Source organism: Tinamus guttatus, unplaced genomic scaffold (assembly GCF_059628265.1).
Source record: "Tinamus guttatus ecotype Peru unplaced genomic scaffold, ASM5962826v1 Tinamus_guttatus_pri_ptg000035l, whole genome shotgun sequence".
NCBI lineage: Eukaryota > Metazoa > Chordata > Aves > Tinamiformes > Tinamidae > Tinamus > Tinamus guttatus.
Genome location: NW_028288569.1, coordinates 8320440 through 8347254, shown reverse-complemented (window position 1 = coordinate 8347254; position 26815 = coordinate 8320440). Strand labels below are relative to the sequence as shown.

General features: G+C 43.4%; 1 protein-coding gene across 1 annotated transcript; it reads left to right on the top strand.

The window, feature by feature from the left end:
* On the top strand, positions 1–25608 carry DPT (dermatopontin). The gene is made up of 4 exons (XM_010222256.2): positions 1–313; positions 9867–9992; positions 21793–21900; positions 25367–25608. Exons 1-4 carry the CDS (start codon positions 15–17, stop codon positions 25431–25433), a joined length of 600 nt encoding a protein of 199 aa, XP_010220558.1. The 5' UTR covers positions 1–14; the 3' UTR covers positions 25434–25608.
* Positions 25609–26815: the final 1207 nt, after the last annotated feature.

Genomic DNA, 26815 nt, shown 5'->3' with positions numbered 1-26815 from the left:
GAAGCGTCGTCAATATGGACCTTGCCCTTCTCTGTGTGTTCCTGCCTTTGGTGACAGTGGCGTGGGGCCAGTATGGTGACTACTACTATGGCCCCTATAACTATGGCGATAACGATGAGTGGGTCAACGTGTACCGGCAGGGCTTCAACTTCCAGTGCCCGCACGGGCAGGTGATTGTGGCCGTCAGGAGCGTCTTCAGCAAGAAGGAGGGCTCCGACAGGCTGTGGAACTACGCGTGCATGCCGGCAGCCCAGAGCCTCGGCGAGCCCACCGAGTGCTGGTGGGAGGAGATCAACAGGGCAGGGACCGAATGGTAGGACACCCCCAACCGCCCGCCCGCGGTGCAGCCGCGATAGCCGAGATGCAACGTGCGCGCTAGCGCCGCGGTGCCCGCAACGCAAACGCGCGTTAATGCTCCCGTAACCATCCGCCTGGCTGCGCTGAGGGCCTGCCGTGGGCTCACTAACAACGCTGCATGCCTGGGAGGGGACCACAACGCAATTTGCCCTCTCCGTAGCACCTTCTCCTGGAGGGTCTCAACGTGCTTCACGCATGCCATGCCGTGCGGTCACCCTCAGCCTCAGCTGCAAAGGGGCTCGCTCCGGCTCTTGCCGTTTTGCAGATGAGGACAGTGAAGCACGGACCTTTAATAAGCAGAGGATAAAGAGACTCCTGAAAGGCCACACACTGAATCGGTGCCTAAACTGGGGAACAAATCCTCGGAGCGCTGACTCTGAACGCCAGCTCTTATCACTAGGAAAAAATTCTTCTCAGTATTGCACTGGCTTTTCTCTTTGTGCTTTGGTTGCTAAGCTTTCTGGCTCAGGTCCAGCAAAAGGCTGTTTTCTAGCCATGCTGGTATTAAGGAGCCAAAAATTCACACTCATGAGTGATGACAGTAGTGAATATATGCGTGGCAATGATAGAAAAAGATCATGTAAATCCCCTAGTAGGTCAGTTTTGGCTGACTATAACATTTCATTTTCTAAAAAGCTTACAGAAAAAGGTAATCATATTCTAGGGGCATAATATTTTATGGAAATACGTATGGTATTTCATGTTTAGGCAGTATATAGCTTTCTTATTGTTTATTTTCATGAAATTTAAAAAACACACTTGGAAAACTCTGTATTAAATGAATGAAGAATATTTTCAATAGTTTAAATGGTTTTGCTCCAAAAATCTGAAAGTAATTTTTGGAGATTTCACATTACATGGAAACAGGTTAAAGATGAAATGTGAAGCCTCTGCTTTTTAAATGGTTTCAAATTTTGTTCTGAATTATTCATACTCTTTCATTTATCGTGTGATACATTTCTATGGCTGATGCAATTGTTAAAGAAAAAAAGATTGACCCGATATTTCATTTTGGAATAAGACTGAAAAGAAAGGGGGAGATCAGACAGGCAGAAAGAAAAAAAGGCATTATGGTAATACTGCATTATCTCTTCCTTTTTTTTTTTTTCCATAAAATAATGCAATTTATACTTATTGCATAATAAATTCAAATGAGGCCTTTCTGTTGTTCAAAATAAAATGATCATTCTCCTCCTGAAAGCCCCGAGCAGTAACTGCTCAAATTTACTTCTTACAAACAGGATACTGTGTAAGTCTATACAAAATGTTTTCTTCTGCTATCTGAACCATGGATCCATATTCATCATCAGGCTCCATATGCTTAGTATGACTAGATACTCAGCATATTACCTGAATCTCATTTCTTTCATTTCTTTTTTTCCTTTTTTTTTTTCCACACTGTTGCCTTTCTTGCCTGTACTTTTCCTTATTGCCTCAGTCCTTTCTTTTCTACCAAATGTCTTTCTAATCCCTCCTTAATATATTATTCTGTTTAACTCTCTTTCCTAGCTTTTGGAGTTATTTATTTTTTCCCTGCATGACCTTTCCAATCCAACACTTTTACATCTATCTGTCTTCTCTCTGCAGAACTCTTTCCTTCTTCTTCTGTTTCAGTTGGAGGTGTCAAATACACCAAAGTGATTTGGGAACAGGAACCCCTTGGGAAAAAAAAAAAAAAAAGTAAATATCCCCAAGAGAGTAGGCAGGATCACAAACACAGATGATTTTGTATTGCTGGTTCCTGATCGGTCACCTCTCTCTTCCCTCCGATCTCCTGACTAATCAATCAATACAACTAATCAATCAACCCGTGTCAACTGAGGCTGCTCTCTCTTGTGCTATCCGGTCCAGGCCCCATCTGGATCTGATGGACTGTATTATTTATTTTCAACTCTGCCTTGCAGGGAACTTTGTCTCACCCTGCACATCACGTCCAAGGGGGATTCCACAGCTTGTTCCACAAATAACCACAAAGCCACAAAGTCTTCATTAAGCTGTAACCTACAATTCTCCTGCACTAATTGAGGCTTTTTATTCCTTGCCTTACCTTCATGGAGAAATGGGAACATGCTTTGCAGAAGTCCCCTTGGCTACTAACAGGCAGCAGCTCTGCCCTTCATTCAGCCCTGCTGCCTCACGCTGCTTGCTCTTCAGGCTGAACAGGTCCCTGTTCTCCTTGCCCTCCCGCAGCAGTTTCGTATTGCAAAACTCCTAGGTCAGCGCTGTTTGTATGTGCAGCTCTCTGAACTCTCTCCAGTGTCTCAGGCATGTCCCAGGAGCTCTAGCCTGGAAGAAACACCACAGAAATGATCTCTGCCAAACAGTGTTTGTGCCATTTCGCAAATTGCCATTCCCAAGTGCTGTGCAGCTGCATAGCAGAGACAAATCCAAGCGACACTTCCTTAGAAAAGCAAGCCAAGAAAAGACTGAGAGAGAAAACTGAGTGGGAGTATAAGCAGAAAGAGAAAAGAGTTAACAACTCATTATTTTCTTTGGCCATTAGTGCTGGGGTGGAAAATGGCAGAAGTGGCTGTGGGGAGCACAGAGAAAGTGCAGGAGGGGGCCACTACAGAGCTTTTTTAGGTAAGTTTGCTTCCCACACTAACACTGACTATTATATGGACTTCTAAGAATAAGCACTTAAGATTTTTCATTTTAGGGATATGAAAAAAAAAAAGATTGAACAGAAAGAGGGCAATGACAAAGACCAACATTAAGCACCTTGTTAAGGTGTTCCCCTCTGGAGTCAGCGGTCCTCTAAAAAATCCCCTTGTGGGCACCCCATCTCTCTCCACAAGTAGATTTGGGAAGACCAATCAACTTCAACAGTTGATTAAACTGCCTAAAATTACCTGCTGGTATTTCAGAATATATCTCGCTGTAAGTGATAAGCTGTATAAGCATATCTCTGAAGTCAAGCATAGCTGCACACACACTGCTAAAGACACCATGTTCTCACAATTTTGCTGAATGGACATGGGAAACCTGTGGACGTGATAAAAGACTCACAGGGGAAAAACTGGCAAGAGATTGGATTAGATGATCATTGATGCCTTCTTGGCTCAATAAACCAGTGAATATGTTTAACGTCTGAAATACGTATGGAGGTTTAGTTGAATCTGTCCTATCCACTTTCACTCTGATCCTAGTGCCTCTCCTGAGTATTGTCCTCTTCTGAGGGAGGAGGATCTGTTCCTGAATAAACTGGAAAACCTCATGTCTGCTGGAAACTGGAAAACCTCTGTCGTGAGACGTCTTCAGGGCATTCTCAGGTCCTAGCTATCTGATGTGACAGTATAAGGAATTGTGTCTAATGAATTTTCAGACAGAATAAAGCCTCTGTTTTCAGCTCTAGTGCTGCAGGAAGTTTGGCCCTGGGTAGAAATTCCACCACCTAAGAATTGGTAAGGTTTGAATGATTTCTAGTGGGTCAGTGCTTCATATCTTCACTGGATATTGCAAAGTTGTCTTTCCAGACCAATCTTTGAAAGGGGTATTTAAAAAAAAAACTACTCTTTTTTGGCCCAAAAGTGACTGTATGAGAGGACAGGGAGTAAATAAACAAATAAACAAAAGCTTGCAAGTCAAACACATTTTCTTTCCAGGAGGAATTACCTGCTTTATACCCCTTACCATGTAATATAGTACAACCTTGCCATATCGCCGCTATACTCCCCAGTTATTTGTAAGGTATAAAATAGAACTGTTCCTAGGAAGGTGCTACTGAACCCATGTTTGCTACCTCTCTTCCTCATTTAAACTTTTGAGAGAGTGTTTGGATGAGAAAAAACAGATAGCTGGAGTCTGCCAGCCTACTTCCATTGCCACTCTCTTCTGTCTTCTCTTTATAAACATAAACACACAGACTCAGATCCTTCTGCAGTAGGTGCACAAACCCATTTCCCACAAGCAAGCGGAGAGCCAGACCCATGAGCAAAGGAAGGAAATGTCTGTAGGAGCCTCCTGTTCAGACGTTGGCAGCACATCCCAGTACATCTGCGAGGGACTGTTTTTGTTCTGAATCTCCGACCAATCCCAAGTCTCAAATCTGAGGCTGAGCTACCCAAACCTGATAATCAAGCTGCCCTTTAAAAATGTTCCCATTTGTGCTATCTACATAAACAAGTTAATTATCTTCACAGTCCTACACTCATATTAAAGGGACAGTGCCACAAGGTTTCAACACAGCTATAGCAGACTGCGGCCAGTCAAAGTATTTTCTCAGAAGAAGGATTTTTATGTGGATAAGGAGGACTCATCAACAAATCTCAGAGGGAAATGAACTGGGGAATTAGGATCTTGCCTTCCCTTTGGGCAGAGAGGAGAAAGGAAAGTCATTGAAAGCCCCTTCATGATTATCCGGGTCTTAGGAGAGAAAGAAAAAGCCAGTGGAAGATGAGAGCAAGATTGCCTTTGGCCACGTGGAAGCGCATGAGGTTGTGGCTCACTACTCTAGAATGAGTAGTGGAGATGGGTATGCTCTAAGCAAAAACGCAGAGGCAGTTCCCTTACACTGTTAGTGTTTCAAGTGTCCCGAGCCTCTCCTTCCCACCCACTCGTAACGGACTGACCTTTACATTAGCTGCCCTCACGCAGTGAACAATTCCACGCAGGAAGGCCCCCCTACAAAAATAACTCAGGGCAGAGGGATGGGGCCTCCCCCGCATTAGTGTATCGAATGGAAATTAAGTCTTGGATATTTAAAATAATAGGCTTTGGTGAAGCAATGCTGCTGGAAATCTGTGTGCCTAATGTCTCGTTAAGGAATGCCTCTCCCATCCTAGCTGTGTTCTACATGCTGAGGGAGGGCAGGCCACCTCTGCCCACAGGCACTCCAGGAAGGACCAACTTAGCTCCATGAAATGCAGATCCATTTTGCTGTGACGGGCTATAGGGAGGCAGCAATTAATGATGCAGTTTTTATAGTAACCATCAGTCTTATTACAAAACCGTGGGAGAACGTGGAGAATGACACTGCCAGGTGACCTTGTTACAAGGAACAAACCACCCTTAACACAGCACGGCCTTGTGTCAGCTGAGCTGCGCACCAGGCCCTGCGTGTGGCATTCCCGGAGCTCCCACAAGGGCTGCCTGCCTAGTCCACATGGAGTGGTTCAGCGCGGGCTCGGGAAGCGTCAGCCACGGCAGCTTAGCAGAGGCCTCCCGGCGTGGATCTGTAGCCAACATGCTTCCTCTCTGGGTCAGGCTCAAGATGACAGACAGGATGATACCTGAAGGATGGAGTCACAGCACCAGCATCAGGGGCCACTCTTTGGTGCCTCATAGAATCAGAGAATCATAGAATGCTTAAGGTTGGAAGGGACCTCTAAAGGTCATCTAGTCCAACCCCCCTGCACACGCTGGGTCACCTAGAGCATGTGGCACAGGACTGCATCCAAGTGGGTTTTGAAGATCTCCAGAGAAGGAGACTCTACAACCTCTCCGGGCAGCCTGTTCCAGTGCTCTGTCACCCTCACTGTTAAATTTTTTTTCCTTAAGTTCATGTGGAACTTTTGGTGCTTCAGTTTCTGGCCATTACCTCTAGTTCTGTCGGTGGCCACCACTGAAAAGTGGCCAGCACCATCCTCCTCACTGCCTCCCTTGAGGTACTTATAGACACTGATCAGGTCCCCTCTCAGCCTTCTCTTCTCCAGGCTGAACAGGCCCAGCTCCCTCAGCCTCTCCTCATAGGGCAGATGTTCCAGGCCCCTGATCATCCTTGTGGCCCTGCACTGGCCTCTCTCCAGCAGCTCCACATCCCTCTTATACTGTGGAGAAAGTGTCATCATGACAGGAATCAGCTGCACAAGGGACATAACTGTTAAACAGCTCAGGGGATAATTTGGTGAACTCCTGTGCTTTTCATAACAACTGCAACAGGCTGTGGAAAGTCTCAGCTACCATACTGGTTTTGATAGCTGCATATGACCCTTTCCAGAAAAAATCAGGCTGTAGACGTTCCTTTATGAAACCTTGCAGTCATTTACAACAAAACAAAACAAAAGAAAACAAAACCAAAACTTTGACATGACTTTTTAATCAAATACCCAGAATTACTTTGTGTTCCCCCAAAATAAAGCCAATAGGATGCATTACCAAAGACATACCTTCCTAGAAATACACAAAATCTTTAAGACTGTGACTGATGTACATGCAGATGCTTGCATACAGCATTATTTTCAGTATGGTACCATAGTGGTAAAAAGGAGTTCTGGGGTTTCAGAGAATCATACTCCAAAGATGGAAATGAAACAAGAGAAAGACAACTCTCCATTCGCTGGAACCTGACTCTCATCACCATGAATCTTCTCACTCCTCCATCTAGCAGCCAGTTCACCTCCCCTTCTCCCAGTTCCAAATCCAAAGCACAGCTCTTGATGCACCAAAATCTGAACCAAATAGGAGAAAACAACCTGTTCACAACTAACTTTAACCCTCCACAGTTCCAGCTATTTTCTCATGCTCATCTACACTTGCCTTCTAAAAGTCATCTTCCTCACCTCTTAGAAATGCCAGGCTTTCCCTAGTGAGAGGAACCCAGTGCCATACTTCTATTTTCTGACTTGTCTTTTACAATAATATTGCTACAGACATGGTCTGGAGAAGAAAAAAAAAAAAAAAAAGTAATTTTTGGAATTGGCTATAAATCAATCATAGGTCCTGAATTGCTGGGTTTTACTCACTGCACAGGTTTGCAGGATTTTCTGTAAAAGGTTTAGTAAATTCGAAAGAGAAGGAAAAAATCTCACAAATTAAGGCTTGTTTTCAGATTCGTGCTCAAAGCATCTTTCTAAAAAAGTCATGGGGGTATGCTTGCTACTCTTGAAGGAATATTTTCTACTTGCAAAGACAGGGCAGCTGGAGGAAGGAAAGAGAAAAGACTTCACATGAACTCACAAACAAGTACTCCACTTTCTAAGTGGAGTGGGAGTATTCCACTCCCTCAATTTTTTGGAAGGATATTTGGATTTGAAAATTAAAAATATCAAAAGAAAAGTAAACTTGTATTCTCTCAAAGCACTTCAGTTTCTCAAGCTAATGTAAATTACTTCAATTTCAACATTACTTTCCTGTCACTGAACCCAACAGTTAGCTTGGCAGTGCTTAATTTATGAGACAGAAGTAGCCAGAGAGAAGTGGACGTTAGCTTAAAAGAATATTTCATATTTTCCTTTGGTTTTTAAAATAAAATGGCAATGTTGCTATAAGACATGACATTTCTAGCTATAGTCTGCATATAAGAAACTCATTTTTTAAGGAGAGTACAAAAATAAACGCTGCTTTTTAAAACAAAGCTTCTGAGATAGGTTCCAAACTGACTTGCAATAAAACATAAACTTTCCCAAAGTTTGGTGCACAAATACGTGTACATGTAAGAGCAGGAGTATTATATTTGCTGGATTTTATTCAAGTCACTATGAAGAGAAGGATCCACTTCTGATTGATATTTTTCTCAAAATTAGTCTTTCGCTCTAAGTTGGAGTGTATTAGTAGAGATGTCAAGAAAACAAAAAGCAGTTACAGGGGAAAGAGAGGAAGAAAGAAGGCAGGACTTTCCAGTCTTAATGTGAGCAAGTGAGGAGAGAAAAGGAGGAAGAACCTTGCCCAAAGATGTGTATGGGCAGGGGTATCAGACGCTAGACAGAGGGGGATGGGAAAAAGCTAAAGCCTCTGAAAGGAAGGGTAAGAGAAAAGTGGGAAAGCAGTACTCCCATTATTGCACCTATGCAAAAAAGCCAGAAAAACTCCCAAGGGCTCAAGGGTTGAGCAATGGGAATGCACATAACTGGGAAAAGGGATAGGCAGAGGAAGGTAGAGAGAGAGAAGTTTGTTCCTACCTTACACAGAATAAAGAATACAGAAAAGTGCTCATTTTTGCAGCAAGTATATCCATTCCCTATATTTCTGTGTATTTACCTTCTTTTCATCAGGATAACACCAATCATCTGCAGCTACCCAATATGTTTACACAGTCTTAGCCATATGTTCCCGTGGCCTATGTGCCAAAAAAACAGAGCAACTTCCTATCAAAGTCCTGCTGAAATCCTCTGAGCGCAAGCCAAGCTGCCTTCTTACTCGGTGTAATACCATAGCAACTCAGAGTCCCCACCACTGCCTACCTCTGAAGGGCCTCCAAAGCCTCTTGCAAAGCACAGCAAGGATGTGTGGCCCCTGCCATGTGGGAGATGTGAGGATGCAAACAAATGTAAACAAACTCATCCAAACAACAGAGCATTGTGGAGGAGACATATAGGCAAGAAGAGACCCCTGGTTCAAAGCTGGATGCCTGAAGATAGGCAGAGGAATCCATCCCTGCATGGTCAAAACTGGTCAGGTTTTCTGCTTTTCCATTTAGGGCTTGTGCCTCACATTTTTTAATCATCAAGTTACTTTTTTATGAAGTGTCTCTTGGATATAACAATGTGTTTGACTCTATACACCAATGTGTTTGCTAGTTGCTGCCAGTTGTCCTTGACAAAGGAAGGGAGAAAGGAAAGGGAAAAAAATGAATTCTTGCATGCTTTTTTCATGAGGAGACAATGAGGGTGGGAAGGTGCTTCAGTGAATGGGTGCTCCAAGACTGAGCCAATGTGCTGTCCTTTTTCATGCTCTCCTGGTCTTTTCTCTCAAAGAAGCAAGCTATCCAAACTCTAATTGCTGCTTGAATTAATTTGGGTATCAGTGACCGACTGCCTGTAGGGTGTGCAGAGAGAGAAGCATATATTTGCATGCTTAGAGAACATACATATACTCTACTCGAAGGCACTGGTATATTTGTATGGCATAATTCCTTGGTACACAGAAAACATGAAGAAGCACATTTGCCTTTCAAAAATCCAGTCACAGAATTTATGCAAGTCACTTAATTTCACAAAATCTGGGCCTCAGTTTTCCTAATGTGAAAAGATACTAGCAAATCATGTTTTCTTCACAAGAGGAGAGGGGAGAGGAGGAGAGAGGAAGGGAGAGGAGGGGAGAGGAAGGGAGAGGAGGGGAGAGGAGAGCAGAGGAGAGGAGAGGAGAGGAGAGGAGAGGAGAGGAGAGGAGAGGAGAGGAGAGGAGAGGAGAGGAAAGTTTGTAGAGAAACTGTTAACAAAAGTCACGCCGGTGAACACCAGATGTCCAAATACCAACAGTCAATGATAAAAGCATTAATGGAGTATTTGGAAGTCAGTCTCATAATTCGCAAAAACTTGAGAACATCACACAGAGTAATTTCTTTACGTCCTTGGTACATTGGAATGGTTAAATGATTAAAGACAGTTTACACAGTGTTTTGAAAATGTGAAGTGCTGCACAAATGCTAGGGCATTGTTATTTAACTGCTGCTGCTTTCTCGCACAAAATGATTACTCAGGATATAGCAACAGTGACTCTGTGTACATAGCTAAACCCTTAACATGCTCCCTGAACCAAAATTTCTATTGCTGTTTTAGAAAGCACTTGAAACCGTCAGGGAGCCTAACATGTTTTCCTTACTGTGTTCTGCTCTTTCTCCTTCTGCTTAGGTATCAGACCTGCTCAAACAACGGGCTGGTGGCCGGTTTCCAGAGCCAGTATTTTCCATCTGTGCTGGATCGTGAATGGCAATTTTACTGCTGCCGCTATAGCCGGAGGTGCCCATATTCATGCTGGTGAGTTCAAGCAGAAACCAGACCTGTTAGCCTCTCTCCCCCAGCGCTCCTGCAAATGTCAGTGACTCTTTGGCTCTTTAAGGGTCAGAACTTTCTTGTCTGACAAAAGTTGGGCTGTTTTATGGGCTCAAGTGATTTCCACTCTGATGATGGGCATCTTGAGGAGCCACTGCTATGGGTGGAAAGCGTGGGCACAGGTGCACCGAGTATTGCAACACAGGGCCGACACCAGAGGTAAAACTGGTCTGGGTGCCAGCAGCAACATAGCTATGCTGGAAACCATGGCAGGAGTCTCCAGAATGGCAGTTCATTCCAAAGGAGGGATGCATCTCCCATACCTGATCTAGCACAGGAGTAAGAGCCTCTCTTTGCTGCGCTGCTGTGCTGCAGTGACTTATACTAGTGAACTTCCCTCCAGTTACCTCAGAGAAAAACACTCTCTGGCTGAGAATTTGAGATTTTCTGTTTTATAGTACAAATTGCTCCCTCTGTAAAGGCTGTTCAAAGACCTAAGTGAAAATGAGCTATTGATTGTAGTCCAAACATAACAATGAGACAGCCTGTTCTCAACAGACTATCACAACTTGCTGGTGCTGGCAGCCTTGTGGATGTTACGGAAGAAGGAGCTTCCCTGTGTCCCCAGGTGTGGCTCTTTAAATCGAGATGGAAGCACAGACACAGAGCGGGTAAAGAAAGCTTGTATTGCTCATATCTATCCTGTGTAACAGAGATCAAGACCTCAGGCTCCTCAGGCTATTAATCCAGCTAGTTTCACTGGCACAAAGCATTACCCTCATACACTTCAAAAAAGAAGAAAAAAAGGGAAAAAATCCGTACTTGAATCTTTGTTTCCAGAATTTGGCTTTGAAGTAAACTTTTGATTGAGATGCATACAAAATGTTTACATGCCCACTGGTCTTGCTTCTTGTCTGGCTGGCTCCTGGCCAAACACAACATCAGTGTTCTTCTTTGCAGACTTCAGTATTCTAGTTCAAGAAGGAAAAGAACAGTTGCATTTTTTCACTTGTAAAGTTTTTAAATGATAGCAACACTATAAACATATTTGAATGTTCCTCTGCTGCTTTTCCAGCTCCCAGTGCCTGCAGATGTTCTGCACCTGGGGGCTTATTTACACACCTGCCTTGGCCCTTCCTTCTGAGGGGGATTCACCCTCCGTTTTAAGCAGTTCTTCCAACCTCTCAGACCCCTCTAATGGTATGAATTTTCAGTGAGACAACAGAAATCAGCTCTGATTTATTTTGCTATTGTTGCCAATTCTGTTGTGTTCAGACGTTGTCTTGACAACCTTGGAATGACTTTGTGTCTCTCTTGCAAACCAGAATGCAGTCTCGTGCAAATCCTAATGGAAATGTCTGGCGTTACTGATGTCTTGCATTTCCAACCCAGCTGCTCATGGATCTCTGTGCTGCCCTTCTGTCTCGAAAGTGACAACACTCTGTTTCTCATCCTTGAACACGAATATTTTATGCTGGTCAGCAGCTACTGTCTTACCATGCAGAAAAGGCCGTATTTCAAAGGCAGGTGAAGTGCTTCCCCACATCACTGGAGAGAAATCTGCTCCTTTGTGCTCACATCCCTCAGGGGAAGGAGAAATGAACATCACAGCATTGAACCTCTATGCAGATCTGACACTCAGGCTTGTGGAAAGGTTCTGGACTGTACTGAGATTACAGCTTATTATAAAACCATTTTGCACCATCTGCTATCACCCCCATTCCCTCCAACTAAAGCTCATTTATTTCTGGTCAAGCTATCTGCCTATCCTGACACTTCCATATCCTCTGTTTTCCTGGACAGTCTCTCATGCACCTTCTTTTTCTTCAGCCCCCTGTTTGAACTGACTGCCTTAGACAGCTTCCTTACTAAGTATTTCTTCTAATCTCTGTCAAGTTTTCCTCTGCTTGTGAGTTAGCAAGGTAGATACGAGCCTCTCTATATACAGTTATCCAAATTAGGATGGTACTATCTGTCTGGGCAGAGAACTGCATGGGTAAAAGATGGGTGAGATGATTAGGCTCAGCAGTAGTCAGCAAAGGGTCATACTCTGCCTGGATGCTATTTTCAAGTGTGGAGCCCCACAGGGGTCTGTCCTCATACCTGGCCTGATAAACCTGCAGTAGGTAACAGTGCAGCCATCAAGTTTGCAGGTGACACCACAATGCGAAGAACAGCTGACATGTTCGAGGAACCTGGGCAAGCTGGAGGAACAGGCTTATAGGGACCTCATGAAACTCAACAAGGACAAACATAAATTCTTGCTTCTGGGAAGGAAGAGCCCCTGGCAGCAATCCAGGCTGGGAACTGACTGACTGGGGAGCAGCACGGTGTATCTCGGTGGCCGGCAAGCTGTGTAGGAGCAAGCAGTAAGCCCTGGCAGCAGAGGAGATCAGTAGTGTTCTGTGCTGCGTTGCCAAAGCCAGAGCCAGCAAGTCATCTCTCTGCTCTGCATGTTGAATACTGTGTCCAGTTTTGGGGCCTCCAGTGTATGAGAAACATTGATAAACTGGAGCAGGTCCATCGGACAGCCACTATAATAGCCTTAGGGGCTAGAGCACTTGTGCTGTGAGGAGAGGCTGAGTGACGGGTCTTGCTGAGCCTGGATAAGAGGTGGCTTTGGGGGCACCTAACAGCAGCCTCTCAGGACCAAAGGGGAGGTTTGCAAGTAGATGAGGCCAGGCACCTCACAGCAGTGCATAGTGGAATGACAAGAGACAAGAAGAAAGGCTCAGCCTGGATGTGAGGAAAAACCTTTCCCCACGAAGACAGTGTTGGAGTTGGATGCCCAGTTTTCCAGACCTGACTGGATAAAGTCTTGAGCTGCCCAGTCTGACCTCAGCGGATCCTGCTTTGAGCAGAGGGTTGCATGAGAGAACCCCCAAGGTCCCTTCCTGCCTGAGGTATCCAAACAGGACGGGGCCAACATCATGCAGATAAATACTCTCTGCCCTCCACAACAGAGATATATCATGGATCTGTGGGAATAGGTCCTTTTATGTTTTATTTCCTCTGCCATCTCTAAACAGTGTCCGGCAGAGTGCCAGTGGCTACACTAACATCCAAAAACGATCCATAATGTGTGAAAACCTGTGCCCTGGAACAACTTCTACTCCGAGAGATACAGCTTGTCAGAATTGCTAAATTTCTGTGCTCAGGATCAAAAGTGAATTCTGCGTTCAGGCCTTAAGCCCAGTGGCTCCTGCTCATAAGCCCACGTCCACTGGCTCTTCTAAGTGATTGCCACAAAACCGAGCTAAAACATCACACTTGCCTGCATCTTGCACTGTCTGCCTAAGAGGAACTTGCCACATAGGCCGTGCTTCTGAACCACCCGCAAAGCACTTCTAGCCGATTACTGGTAGCACACCCAAAAGTATATATATACATAAAACATTAAAAAAGTGTGTGTTAAAAAAGTTTCTGACCAAGCCTATAATGGTATTTTCTTCTGTTCCAGAAAACTAGTTGTCAACAAACAGCCTGTGGATAAATGGCTATTAACAGGCTGCTGGCTCCCATTTCTTGGTTGAAGCAGCTTAATTTCATGCAAAGGCATCTATCAATATATGACTATGTGGAAAAGTAATATCAGGAAAATATGAAATGACTCCGGTGCCTCATGGATCATATGTGACGCACAGGAAAATCCATATTAAAAGACAGTCCTCATGCAGAATTCCTTAGAGTCTTGAATTTTAGCTCAATGAATCCCTCATTTCAGAAACAAACACAGGCAGAAAGTAATTTTTAAGGAGAACCAACAGTACTGAAGCATAGCAAAACTTTTTGGTTTAGATTAGTGTTTTCACTATGGATATTTAATCCCTTTTCTCCAGATGTCCCTTCACTTGGATCTCCAGTAAATATACAAAGACAGTTGATATTTATTTATGGTTTCCCTTGGATCTTCTCTTTCAAGAGACCTAGGCAGGAGTATATTCCTGATGAAAGCAACTTTTATTCCCCAAAAGGAATAAAGAGAATTTTCCCATGTAGATTAGGCATACAAATGTGTTTTTTTAGAATCTGACCCAGCTTCTAGAGCTGGAACATTCATCTCTGTACTTTGTGAATCCTGCTGCTACTTTTTGGAATCTAATTTATTATGCCAACTGAAACTTGTACTTAGGCACTTAGCTTAACTTAAGCACACAGTTAAAGCCAAATACATGCTTAAGGACTTTACTTGAGTATTATCTATATCCTTACTCTTAGAGGAGTCCAGCAGTTATGTTTCATAGTTCCTCTTCTCACCATTAATTCCCAGTCTAGCTGCACAGTCAGCTCTTACTGCAAGTAATTATACTGATCTCTTGCATTCTCAGTTTTGCACTTTTTTTTTCCTAAGTATTTGATTACCCTCTTCACATGCCAAGTTTTGTCATGGATTCTGCACATTTTTACCATGCTGAAAATAATTAACATTCCTCACAGGAGGCAGAAAAGCTCCAATTATTTTACCTGGCTGTGGAATGCTAATGCAGTAAAATAAACGGAATGGTTATCCAGATCATAAAGCAGCAAATGCCTTGCAGATGTGGAGACAATGTTATTAAATAGTCCCACTGGATCTCATATTTTTCTCTTTGCGGGGAGATTGAAAGCTTGATTCCATACTCTCAAAAGCAAACACATGTCACAGAGCAGCCCCGTGTCTGCACGAACTGTTTACGACTGTTTCCCCTCTTTAAATAACCAGCAGTACAAGTGCCAGAATGTCTGTCTGGAGCTTTGGCTGCTCTCTGTCACTGTGACATTGTCCAGGCTGCAATAACATTTTTCAAGAGTTATGGGTCTTAAAGAACTTTTGTTTCCTTGACTCAACCTGCTACCAAAGCCATACTGATATTGAGATTATGAGCAGACTTCTCTGGGATTGCCAGGACCACAGATATCATCCCAGGAAGTGAACTTAGAATAGATGTGATGGAAACACATCTAGACAACCCCCGCCTCCGCTATTTTTTAAAGGTCTTTTCATAGAATGCTTAAGGTTGAAAGGAACCTCTAGAGGTCATCTAGTCCAACTCCCCTGCACACGCAGGGTCACCTAGAGCATGGGGCACAGGACTGCATCCAAGTGGGTTTTGAAGATCTCCAGAGAAGGAGACTCTACAACCTCTCTGGGCAGCCTGTTCCAGTGCTCTGTCACCCTCACTGTTAATTTTTTTTTCCTTAAGTTCATGTGGAACTTTTGGTGCTTCAGTTTCTGGCCGTTTCCTCTAGTTCTGTCGGTGGCCACCAGTGAAGAGAGGCCAGCACCATCCTCTGCACTCCCTCCCTTGAGGTACTTATAGACACTGATCAGGTCTGCTCTCAGCCTTCTCTTCTCCAGGCTGAACAGGCCCAGCTCCCTCAGCTTCTCCTCACAGGGCAGATGTTCCAGGCCCCTGATCATCCTTGTGGCCCTGCGCTGGCCTCTCTCCAGCAGCTCCACATCCCTCTTATACTGTGGAGCCCAGAACTGGACACAACACTCCAGATGCGGCCTCACCAGGGCTGAGGGGCAGGATCACCGACCTTGACCTGCAGGAGATGCTCTTCTTAATGCACCCCATTTTATTGATCTTACTGTTATCCTACCAGAAACAGCCTTGCATTACAGTTCAATCTCTATGGCCATCCTTCAGACACCTCATAGGAAACATAATTCACTTCAACATGGGAAGTTGCCTAATTCTATTTCAACCATGTCCTTCTTAAGGAATGAGCAGAAGGTGTCCTGAACCCTCAGCTGCTGCTGTTATTTGTATTGCGCTACTTCTTGTAAGTCTCCATGAAGAGCTGTGGTCCCACTGTGTTGGCCACGTGACTCCTTAGCTCCTGTGAGAGTTTACGGTCTCACTGGATCAGAGCCAAGAAAGAAGTGCAATGACATACCTACGCTCACAACACACATTGGAAGCAGCAGTGGAGCCTGAAGTCAATCAGAAAGATATGTGACATGGCCACACAAGAACTCACCTCTACAAGAACTCCACGACATCTGTAGCTCCCTGGCAGTCTGGCACTTCTGGATCTCTTCTGTGACCATGGACATTACCTTCTGTGGACAATCTACTGAGACTGGCTTTGGCTTTTCAGCTTCTTAAAAGGGGATGTCCACTGTCTGGCAGCTAGAGAAACAAGTGATGTTTAAAGGAGCATTTAATTCCCATGTTCGGTGAATGTGGCATACCGGTTTATGGCTCTTGAAACAAAATTGTTCTTTAGGAAAGCCATATTCTTCAAGCAATTATAAACAACATCTGAACTCATAAGGCCATTCATGGGACACTTCTTGTCCTCAAAGATCACAAAGTCAATGTCAACATTTATGCGTCCCTCTTGAAATGAATCAGTTCCTTCTATTGGCAATTGCTTTGCTGGAGGAAAAGTTCAGCAGTGAGAAGGAAAAGAAAGGTTAAAGAGCAGCCATTCATCTTGCTAGCAAAATAGTTGTGCAAGAACAGAAAAGGCTAAGGCACTCTGAAACAATGCATTTATCATCAGGGAATAACTGTGTTCAACAGCTGGAGCCCTACCACTGACTATTTTTGATCTTTCTAGATTTCTTTTCTCTCTGCTTGATATCTGAAGACAATGCATAACCACAGTAAGGTGAGGGCTGTAAAACACTAGTAAGGCCATTGGTATGACTCAAGCTCCTTATCTGTGAAAAAGAGATTCATAACTACCTCCAAAGTCAGTACTTAAAGAGTGTTAAGAAACACTGTAGATTATTACAACATTCTTCTCAGAATAAATAACCCCGTGTCTTCTATTAATCCCTAGCGGATTAATTCTTCACTATGGAGAATAAACAAGACTGCTATTTTCAAACTGAAATAATAACAACAGTAATCCAGTTACAGATTCAATGCCTTTAAAGATGCCCTTTTCTTCAATACATTTTCTGCCCTGAGCAAGATTTATGGGATTATACTATGGTACATTTATAAAGCATGGGGTGGGGGCAACCAGTCAGAAGTGAGGGTGCCCTAGACCAACTACATGAGGTAAAAATCCCATTATGAAAACATTTTCTGTCAGGTTCCTGCATTTTTCCATGCACATGCCAAAACACTTACATTCCCTCTCATCAAGCTTTTTTTTCTCCCTCAGCCTTTTCAGAAGAATTTCCTGCTTTTCAGCAACTCCTCTGTTGCTCTAAATATCTTGTGTGCAAATGCCATATCCTTAATTCTAACCTGAAGTGGATTTGTAAAGTGGAAGGAAATTTCCTCTCTTTTCTGTTTTATTCTTGCAAATGGATCACTCAGACGAAGAGCCTACCACTTGGCAAAGTTTTCACATTGCTATCCTGTAAGTCTTCCCCAAATTTAGCACCTCTTGGCCTATCCAGACTGTATCCTTACAGGCCTATCCAGGTTAAGGACACAGTTCCACTGACATGCATCTTGCTGGCCTCTGTGCTGGTTCCCTTCCTTCTCAGGGATCATTTTGCCCTGAACTGTTATTGACTGTCTGGGTGTCATGACCATGGTCTCTCAGCTGTTTTGCAATCTTATGTGCAAGGGCTGTCCCTCATCTGCTCTCTCAGGCTCCAGAAGCATCTGTGCTTGGTCCTGGAGGCCTTAAATCATCCCAAAGGCAGCAGCAGCAGCAGCTTTGTCTCAGAACTTGGCAATTCCCAGGCTCCTTGGTGCTCCCTTAGCCCAAATGTTTTTGCTAACCGGTCAATGATAGAGTGCTTACAGGATTTTCATTCAGGCTGCTGTGGATGGGTCTTCCCAATCTTCTTTGCTCTTCCAGAGTGCCTGGAACTGGCAAACCCTCACCAACTAGGGTAAAGATTGATTCTCTTCACTAGTGCCGTGACTCCCCATGGGTCACGTAAGCCACACAGCTTACAAACGCTACCACATTCATAAATAAATTGCCTTCAAATCACTGGTGGTCTCTAAAGGCCTGATAGGTGATGCACAGTTGATAGGCAACATCGCATTAGCAAATAAAACACATAGCATTTTTAGTCAAAAGTTTGATAATAAGGTTACACGCTAAGCTACAAAAAATGCTGAGGGAGCCACGGACCCATGCCACACAGGCTGCTTTGAGAAGACTCTTAGCTGTTGAGTTAAATGACCTTTTTCCCTTCCAAGAGAAGAAAACCAAGTACTGAATACCCTCTATGCTACCAATGCTAGAGCTTGATCTCTCAGTGCTGACATATCTTGTGAGACACAGCCCCAGGACTCCAAAAATGGGGATAACAGAGAAGGGCTGGTTAACAGCACAAAACCCTGCAATATGGATAATGAGAGCATTTCCTTCTGAACGTTCTCACGCAATCTATCTGACCTTGGGATGTACGGGCTTCAGGGAACGGTTACATAAATGAGCACGGCAAACACCAAAGGGAACGGAATTAGACAGACAGACCACACAGGCCCAAGTGAATTAGAGCACTGCTTTCATAGCACTGTTTACATTTTTTCTCTCCAGAACAAAAGGAGTCAGTAGGCATCTGTACATATTACAAGACAAATTGCAGAGCAGCTCAAATCCCCATATCATCTCTTTTGATAATTGTCATATATGTCTGCTTTTTGAGCATTTCTTATTGGAGAAGCCATGAAGAGCTGAATAGTAATGCAGAGAAATTAGTAGAGCAAGAAGGATAGAAGATAGCAGGCAGAAAGAAGAGGGAGGGAAGCTCAATGCAGGCTTTCCTTACCACATCCCTTCACTTCAGACTAACACTGCCTACTTCTGAGAAATATCCTTGAGACCTTTTGCAGTAATTCTTGAGCATGTCATCAGATTTACTTTTTAATTGAAAGACTCATGAAACTATTTCAAGGGACTGACTCTCAGTTACTTCATTTCTGCTTCCTAGTTGGGCTTAAAGCAGCTTTTAAATCTCATGTTTTGCACAGTCTAGCCTGCCCAGCACATCGTGCTGGTCAAGATTACAGAACATTTTCCTTGCTGAAAGCCAAACAGATGTTTGAAATACATTTGGTGGAACATATACATGCATCTCAGTGTTTTTCTCAAAATAATAGCTAACCCCTGTACCCCAAACCCAACAGCCCAGAGTTAATGAGAAAATGTGAAATTAAACCCTAGTCCATATTTAGCCCCCATGACACAGGTCCTAAATGCCTGCTGTGACCCAGGCATCTTCCAAGACAACTTCCAAGTCTGTACAGCCATCCTATTAAACTTTCTTACCCCCCAGAACAGGGAGACCACATTGTGCTGCAAATGGCACCTTGCTTATGCTAAATTCTGAATGGTGAGTTACCTGCAGTACTGTTAGGTGGTCTGGGCCAAAACCATCCAGAAGATTTTCCTCACAATTTACCAGTCTGGGCAATCGAGTTCTACTGTCCAAAACATTTCCTAGTGTTAATTTACGAGCATGGATGTTCACAGTTTCTCTTCGCCTCTGTTTATGGAACCAGAAATACCCTCAAATTCCCAGATTCAGATCGATGTTTTCACTGAAGTGGGACACATGCATACAGCAGGTCCTCCTGAAGACTTCAGTTTAAAGGAAAGAAAACAGATGAAAAACAGGATAGCAAAGGACAGTCTTGGTGGACTCCAGCTCTCTGGTATTCACACTGCAGCTCTTGACATGCACAGCCCCAAAAGCAGCTCTTTGCTGACTGGAGGGTTTCCAGGAAACTAGTCCATCCTTGGCTTTTATAGGGCCATAAAGGTGTACTAGAGATGAAGGTCATAGGCTTTTCAGGTAAAAAAAATATTCTAAGATAGCTATAACCATACACTGATAAGTATATTCAGGAGCATAAAGGAAGATGTTCTTAAAATAAAAATGACACTGTCAGCCTTAATTCAAAATAACAAATAGATTAGGTTTGTCATAGTTTCACAGAGACGTATTTATGAGACAAACTTTACAGCCTAGGAAAATCTACCAGCATACTTGGCACAGGGAGAAAGGGCTTTCCACAATGTTTTTATTTATTCTCTTAGTCTGGACCTTCCCTAGTTCTCTTAAAATCTATAGGCGCCTCATTTTGGACATTGACTGGAGCTGGACCAAGAAGCGTGGCTCTAATTTTCCCACTTCCAGAGCACAGAGATGACTCTGCCCTGTCTGACTAATCATCCACCTTAATGACTGCCTGCCTATGTAGCTTTTGCTCTTCCTCCTAGCCCACCCCAGTTGTCTGTAGCACCTGAGAAATACTGCAGTTCACTTACCAGCAACCCGGCACCAGAAGGGCTCTGCTAATCGCAGGGTCCTTGTTTAGAGCCCTGGTCAAAGCGCCGCAAGCCTGTCCCTGTGCTCCCCAAACACCCTTGGGCACGGGCGCCCTCACACTACAGCTGTTAAGCACCAATGATTGCCATGGCCAAAGGCCAGGGCACAAGCGATGCAGGGAATTTCGGCAAAGTTGACCGTTGAACTAAGCAATCGTGACGGAATTTCACACTCAGTCTCATTTCTCATTTGCCAAGGAATAATGATTTGTTAGGAATGACGTCCCAACTAGGTGATGGCTCTCTTCCTTCTCAAAAGGCTTTCTCTCAGTAAAATATGAAGACACTGGTAGCAATTACAGAGCATTTTTTTGTTATAATGAGTAGGAAAAACAGCCTAATACAGTGCATACTAGAGTCCCTCAGTTTTCATGAAATCTTTCACTTTCTCAGTACTTCAGTAGCTACCAGTTTAGGCCCCAAATACCCTCAAAATATTTAGTTTTAAACCTTAAAATCATCCTAGAAATTATATTCCTAATGAGTAAAATATTTAAGCAGGTGCTCAAATCGAGCTGATTGGACAAAATGTAAACACATACATGAGTTCTTGGATTGGGTGGACTAAGATCCCCTTCAGTCATCATTCAAGTCCTCCTGCTGGGGTGAATTAGATCAGAAAAGCAAATGCTAAGATTTCTGCAAAGGAATCTTAAGCTTTTAATCTTAATCAGAGTTTAACTATTCATTTCAATAGAGACAGCATTTCCTTTACAGGGAACCTGAATTTCCCCCATGCAACTCAGAAGTGAAGCTGATAAAACTCCCTCCCACATAAAATGCTGTAATGCAGGGAAAGTTTGTGTCCTGACCTCTAACACAATATTGACCTGAAATACTGGTCAAGGTCCCAGCCCCTCCCTACAACACGCATTAAGCTATAAAATATCTGCAAAACTGAGTCGACTCCAATGTTTTTTCCCACGCAAGCAGAAACAATTAGCAGATTAGCAGGGAAGCAGATTAATATATGCAGAAGCACATTGAATTTCTTAGATAAAAACACTTTGAGTTTCTTAGATAAAATATACTGCAAAAAAAAAAATGGTCCAAGCCATTATTTTTAAATTGCAAGCTGGACTGAAAGTAGAAAGAACAAAGAGGAATGGATTAATTGCTACATTCATTTCTTAAAATTCATAAATAGATAAATACTTGTAGTTATTTAATTTGGCAATAGCTACAGCACTCTACAGTAGCAAACCAAACAGACTGACAGAGGCCAGAAAAAAATCCCTGCAACAAAGACATAAGTGGTAGACAAGCTTTAAATTTTGTTTAGGATGCTTTTCTCTTAGAATTGTAGACATATCTACATATGATATCCCAACCTGCTCTTAACAGTGCCAAATTTACTTAAATTATCCAAATAGCTACATAGAAGAGAAATTAAAAGGAATACGGAAGAGACTGCATCTTGTGGTACTATTAAGAAATAAGAACTTTAAACAAAACCAAAGAAATATCTACAATTGGAGTTGTATTTGGTTAACTGGTCTTTTTTATAAGGCGGTCATTTTCTTTTTTCTTTAATGTAAAGGTTAACATCTGAATATCCTGGACACTATGGAGAAGATATGGACATGATGATGTACTCTTATGACCATTACATTCGTGGTGCAACTACAACTTTCTCTGCTGTGGACAGGTTTGTTTTTTAGCTCTGTTTTACTGTAGATTCTTTTTTAAAAAAGCTCTCCCTTCCCTATTTCCCCCAAGCAGTGATGCATGGCTACAGATCATCATCTGAGGATTCAGCATCAGGCTAGTACTTCTGAAGAACAAAATCTACAAGGCATGTGGCTAATTTTCGGGGGTGGTGTACAAGGAAAAGGACATCTTCATGCACTGTAGAACCACCTGCCATATCCATCTGAGTATGAAAAATACAGTGGTAGCAGGCTAGCTGGCTGAACTTGAGCTCCACAAAACTTAACAGAGCTTCAGTTTGTTTCCCCCCTACGTCTAGTCACAGCATCCTTTTTCTAGCCTTGTTCAACCTGGAATGCTCTGCCCTTTCAGGCAATGAAGGGCCTGAAAAGTCTAAACAGATGTCAGGCCACACGAGGAATTAAAATTAATGCAATGCACACTTATTCCTTTCTAGGACTTCACAACTGTGAAGTTGTAAAAAGTGGACTACACATAAACCCAACAGTGTTGTCTGTCCAGGACTACAGAGATCCTAATGCTGCAGGTCTAGGCAATGTGTGAACACTCACACAGAAATGTGTGAGAAATGCTGTGAGCATTTCATAGAAATCTAAATGCGGGAAGAGAGCCCTGGCTCTTTTATCTCTCGCTGACCTCTAATTTATCAACCATGAGAGCTGTTTTATTACTGATTTTTTCTTCAGACAGTCCTGTATATTAAAACATTTGTTATCAAATACAGCATAGACAGCAAATCAAGTGCACTGCACCAGCCAGTTGTTGCCAAGAGTGGCTGCGAAAGAAGAGGAGACAGGGGAGGGAGAAATGGGGCTTCAGACACACCAATATTTAGAAGTGCCTCCAATGCCATCCAAAGGAGTTGAGGTGTTTTGGTCACTCTGATGTTCTCAGCTTGCTGGAGCTCACTAGGGTTTGCCTGAACCAAAAGACTACTTAAAATAAGGAGGCCTTTCCAGAAATGATAACACACTGTCACACTGCTGCAGATCAAGAATTTGTAATTTTCTGACTAAAATTCATTATCCTGTTTAATACCAACTGGAAATTGCATGAACAGATTGTTCATACAAGTGGAAGAATAGCTTTCATGGTTAGTGGACACAAAGGTATCTTCCCTTCCTGTAGATAAAGACACAAGGCTGCAGTGTATTTCCCTATACTGGAATTTTCTCTAATATATTCCTCAGTGCTGCTATTTTACCTGGTTTTTCATAGCCCTTGCAGAGAGCAGGGCAGATACTGTAGACAGTGTACTCTCTGCAGCTGGGTTCCAGTCACACCTGATATGGACTAGGATAATGTCATGAATCACACACATGTGTCTGGAAAACAGCAGTTTAGGCAACCAGTGTCACTGACAGACACATATGTCACACAGGGTGACAGTGTGGGACTGGCCAAGAGCAGAGCGAGCATCACGGGAACATCAGGAGTACAAGTCCTCACAGGTTACAGGATCGCAGTATTTGGGAAGGGCAACAGCCACCACTATCTCTGTTCTACCACTGTTGTGATGCTAGAGATGAACCTGCAATAGCAGCAGGTGAAACCTATGGAGAAAAGACATTATCAGCATGATCTGGGAAATTTTTCTGAGCTAATGAACTTGCTGGACTGCAGCTTCCAGAACAATTAAGGCCAGCTTGTTCCGTCCTAGTACATAAAATAAGAAGATTTCCTGTGATGCCAGCTTGGAATTCTGATCATGCAAAAACTCTCATAAAGAGCACGCATGTAGAGGTGCACAAAGTTTGTCTTTCTGAATGATTCTTCACAGCTGGCTGAGGCAGAAGAAAAGGAAGAACTGCTATTACCAGGCCCAGCCTGCTCAAGGCACACACATGCGCAGTTTGCCTGCATGCACATGCTGTACATTTTGAGCTTGCTTTCCATTTTCAAGCACATTAAACCTGTGTCTTTACTATTTACCCCATGTCAGGCAATACTCTTAGGCTAACAAGAAGCACTAAAAAGAGTATCTGGAGCTATTTTAGTGTAAGCTCTCCTAATCACACCAAGAACCTTTGTTGAACCTCATGAGGTTCCTCTCTGCCCAACTCTCCAACCTGTTCAGGTCCCTCTGAATGGCAGCACAGCTCTTGGGAGTGTCAGCCACTCTTCCGAGTTTGGTATCGCCCGCAAACTTGCTGGGTGCACTCTGTGCCCTTGTCCAAGTCATCAATGAGCAAGTTGAACAGCACTGGGCCCAGTACTGATCCCTGTGGGACACCACTGGCCGCAGGCCTCCACCCCATTTATCACCACCTTCTGAGCTCCGCCATCCACCTCACTGTTCACTCATCTAACCAACACCTCCTGAGCTTCCCCATGAGGATGTTACAGGAGATGATATCAAAAGCCTTGCCAAAGCCAAGGTAGACAACATCCATGGCTCTCTTCTTCCATCCAGCCCGTCATCCCATTGTAGAAGGCTACCAGGTTGGTCAAACATGACTTCCCCTTGGTGAATCCATGCTGACTATTCCTGATCACCTTCTTTTCCTTCACATGCCTAGAGATGGTCTCTAGGATGAAGTGCTCCATATCCTCTACATCCAACCACTGGAGTTACCCAGTACCAAGGAGCCTAAACAGGGCATCTTCATTGTGCATGCTCAGCAAGACAGCACTAGCTTCCCTGAATCACCCCTATCTGTCAGGGAAAATGTAACATAAATTAAGCTAAGGCAGAAAATCATATCAGGTTATAAGGTATTGGGCACTAAATCACTGGCCTCCACTGTTGCATCCTGCTGCTCCAGCCACGTTCCTTTTTGTTAAAGACTATTACTCGATATCACACTGCTCTCCTGAGACAGAATTAAAACATTCAAATAGTCACAAAGCAGGAAGAGCATAAACTGTGCTAACAAAAGTTAATCTGCCTCTCCTCTGGCTGGTGGAGATCAAGGATGAGATGTGAATTTAATTTCTTTCACGTACTGATTCTTTCACATCTTTAATAAAAGTTAGTAGCTGGAGGAAAAACAGGAATGATTTTGCTATGTGGACAACTTCCCACTAAGAAATATCTTGAAGCTCATCCCTGCATTTCACTTTGTACATATTTTGGAGCAAAATAACACATGACAGTGACTTTTGACTAGAATCATCCTTTCCCTCTTGGTTTCCTTTCTCTTTAAAGCTGATTCAGGACTGATCATCTGATCAAGAGTAACTGTCTTCTGCGAGATACTCAGGTGATTTTCCTGTCTTGTTGGGGAGTAGGAGGGAATCACAACTTGTGGACAGAGTTAATCTGCTTCCATTACACACAAAAAAACACAAAGCGCTCAGAGGAAAGACAGGCTAATGGCAGACAGATGTCTCTGCTGATGTGATATCTGATGCAGAGCTGTTCTTCCCTGTATAGTCTTATCCTCTGCAGTTGCCCTTCGTTGTCTCATTAACACCTATGTCTTGTCTCTCCTCCTATGCAGGGACCGTCAGTGGAAATTCATCGTCTGCAGGATGACAGAATATGACTGCCCATTTCAAAACGCTTAAAAAGATGGAGTATCTCAAACTCGGAAAGCTGGGGTGGGATGAGGGTGGATGATTATGGGAGAAAGCCAACTAGGTTCACCAAAACAGTACCCAGACTCATCAGCTGTCTGCTGAAGATATAATTCTTCTTTGCCTCTGGAGCTATTAAATAAATTGCCATCCCACATGCTTGCAACAGCAGTTTTGAAGAATTCCCTCAAGCTGCACTGGCAGTTGCATCCTCCAACTAAAATTGCTGGTGACATACACATTTATGACACACAAGTCTATAACAAATGCACAGTTACCTTATATATATATATATACACAAATATATATATACAGCCATTCTGAAAACATGCAACTTTCACACAGCACCTTTGTATAAATTGCTTCCTAGAGAAAAGTCACTGCAAATTAGGTGGAAAAATGCAATAGTCTTCCCTATCTTCTGCTTTTATTTAGAAACCAGTGATCTCTACCAGCTTCCCAGCATTTAATAGCTAAGAGTGTGCTGAAAGTGGTACCAGTAGGTCCTGACACACTGTATTTGTGGTTACCTGTTCCAGCTGTCAGGACAGCTGCACTGCAACAGATGCCTGTCTACACACGGGAATGTCAGCTATCTACAGTAAGGAAAGATGTTAGTAGCTGATTAAAATGAGAGTAGATACTTCAATAAAAACAGAAGCCTAAGCCAGCTTTACTGATATTCCAAGTCTCTCTCGTTTTGCCCTAAAAGTTTTCAATACCGTAACTACCCTGAGAGTATCAACCTGGGCAAAGCCAGGGTGAGCCGGGCCACACTCGCTCTCAGGAAATGTGTATGCTGTACCCATGAGGAGTCTGCTTTTCAGGTGCACTGGGCTATCACCACAGGTGCCCGCATGACAATATCTTGCCTTAACAACATATTCTTGGCTCAGGTCAGACAAGTAAAACTAATGACTTCAGATCACCTCTGTTCCTCTAACTTGCAGATCCCAGTCCCTGTAAAGGATGATTTGACCAGGTTTCAAGACAGCACAGCACTTGTGCAGCTGTAATCCAACAAGACAGACCACTGACATCTTCTGGGAAGATCTGGGGTAGGACTTTTATTCTTGAAGAAGTCAGAATTCAGGGCTTAGTTCTTTATCTTGTGAAGACAATGACAAACTTACGGCAGCTTCCGTGGTACCCTCTCAAGGATTGTGAGGAATCCACGCCCCAATTTCAGATTCTAAGCTTCACAGGAACAGTGGTGTTGGTCAGTTGGTTTCCATGTACCAAGCATTTTTAATATATTTACCAGTATACCCTCAAGCGTGAGCATTAAAACTACACTTGTCCAATAAAAGAATAATAGGTTTTGCACTGCTGTAGCCTTGTTCTTTCTTGATTATACTGTTCCTACAGTAACT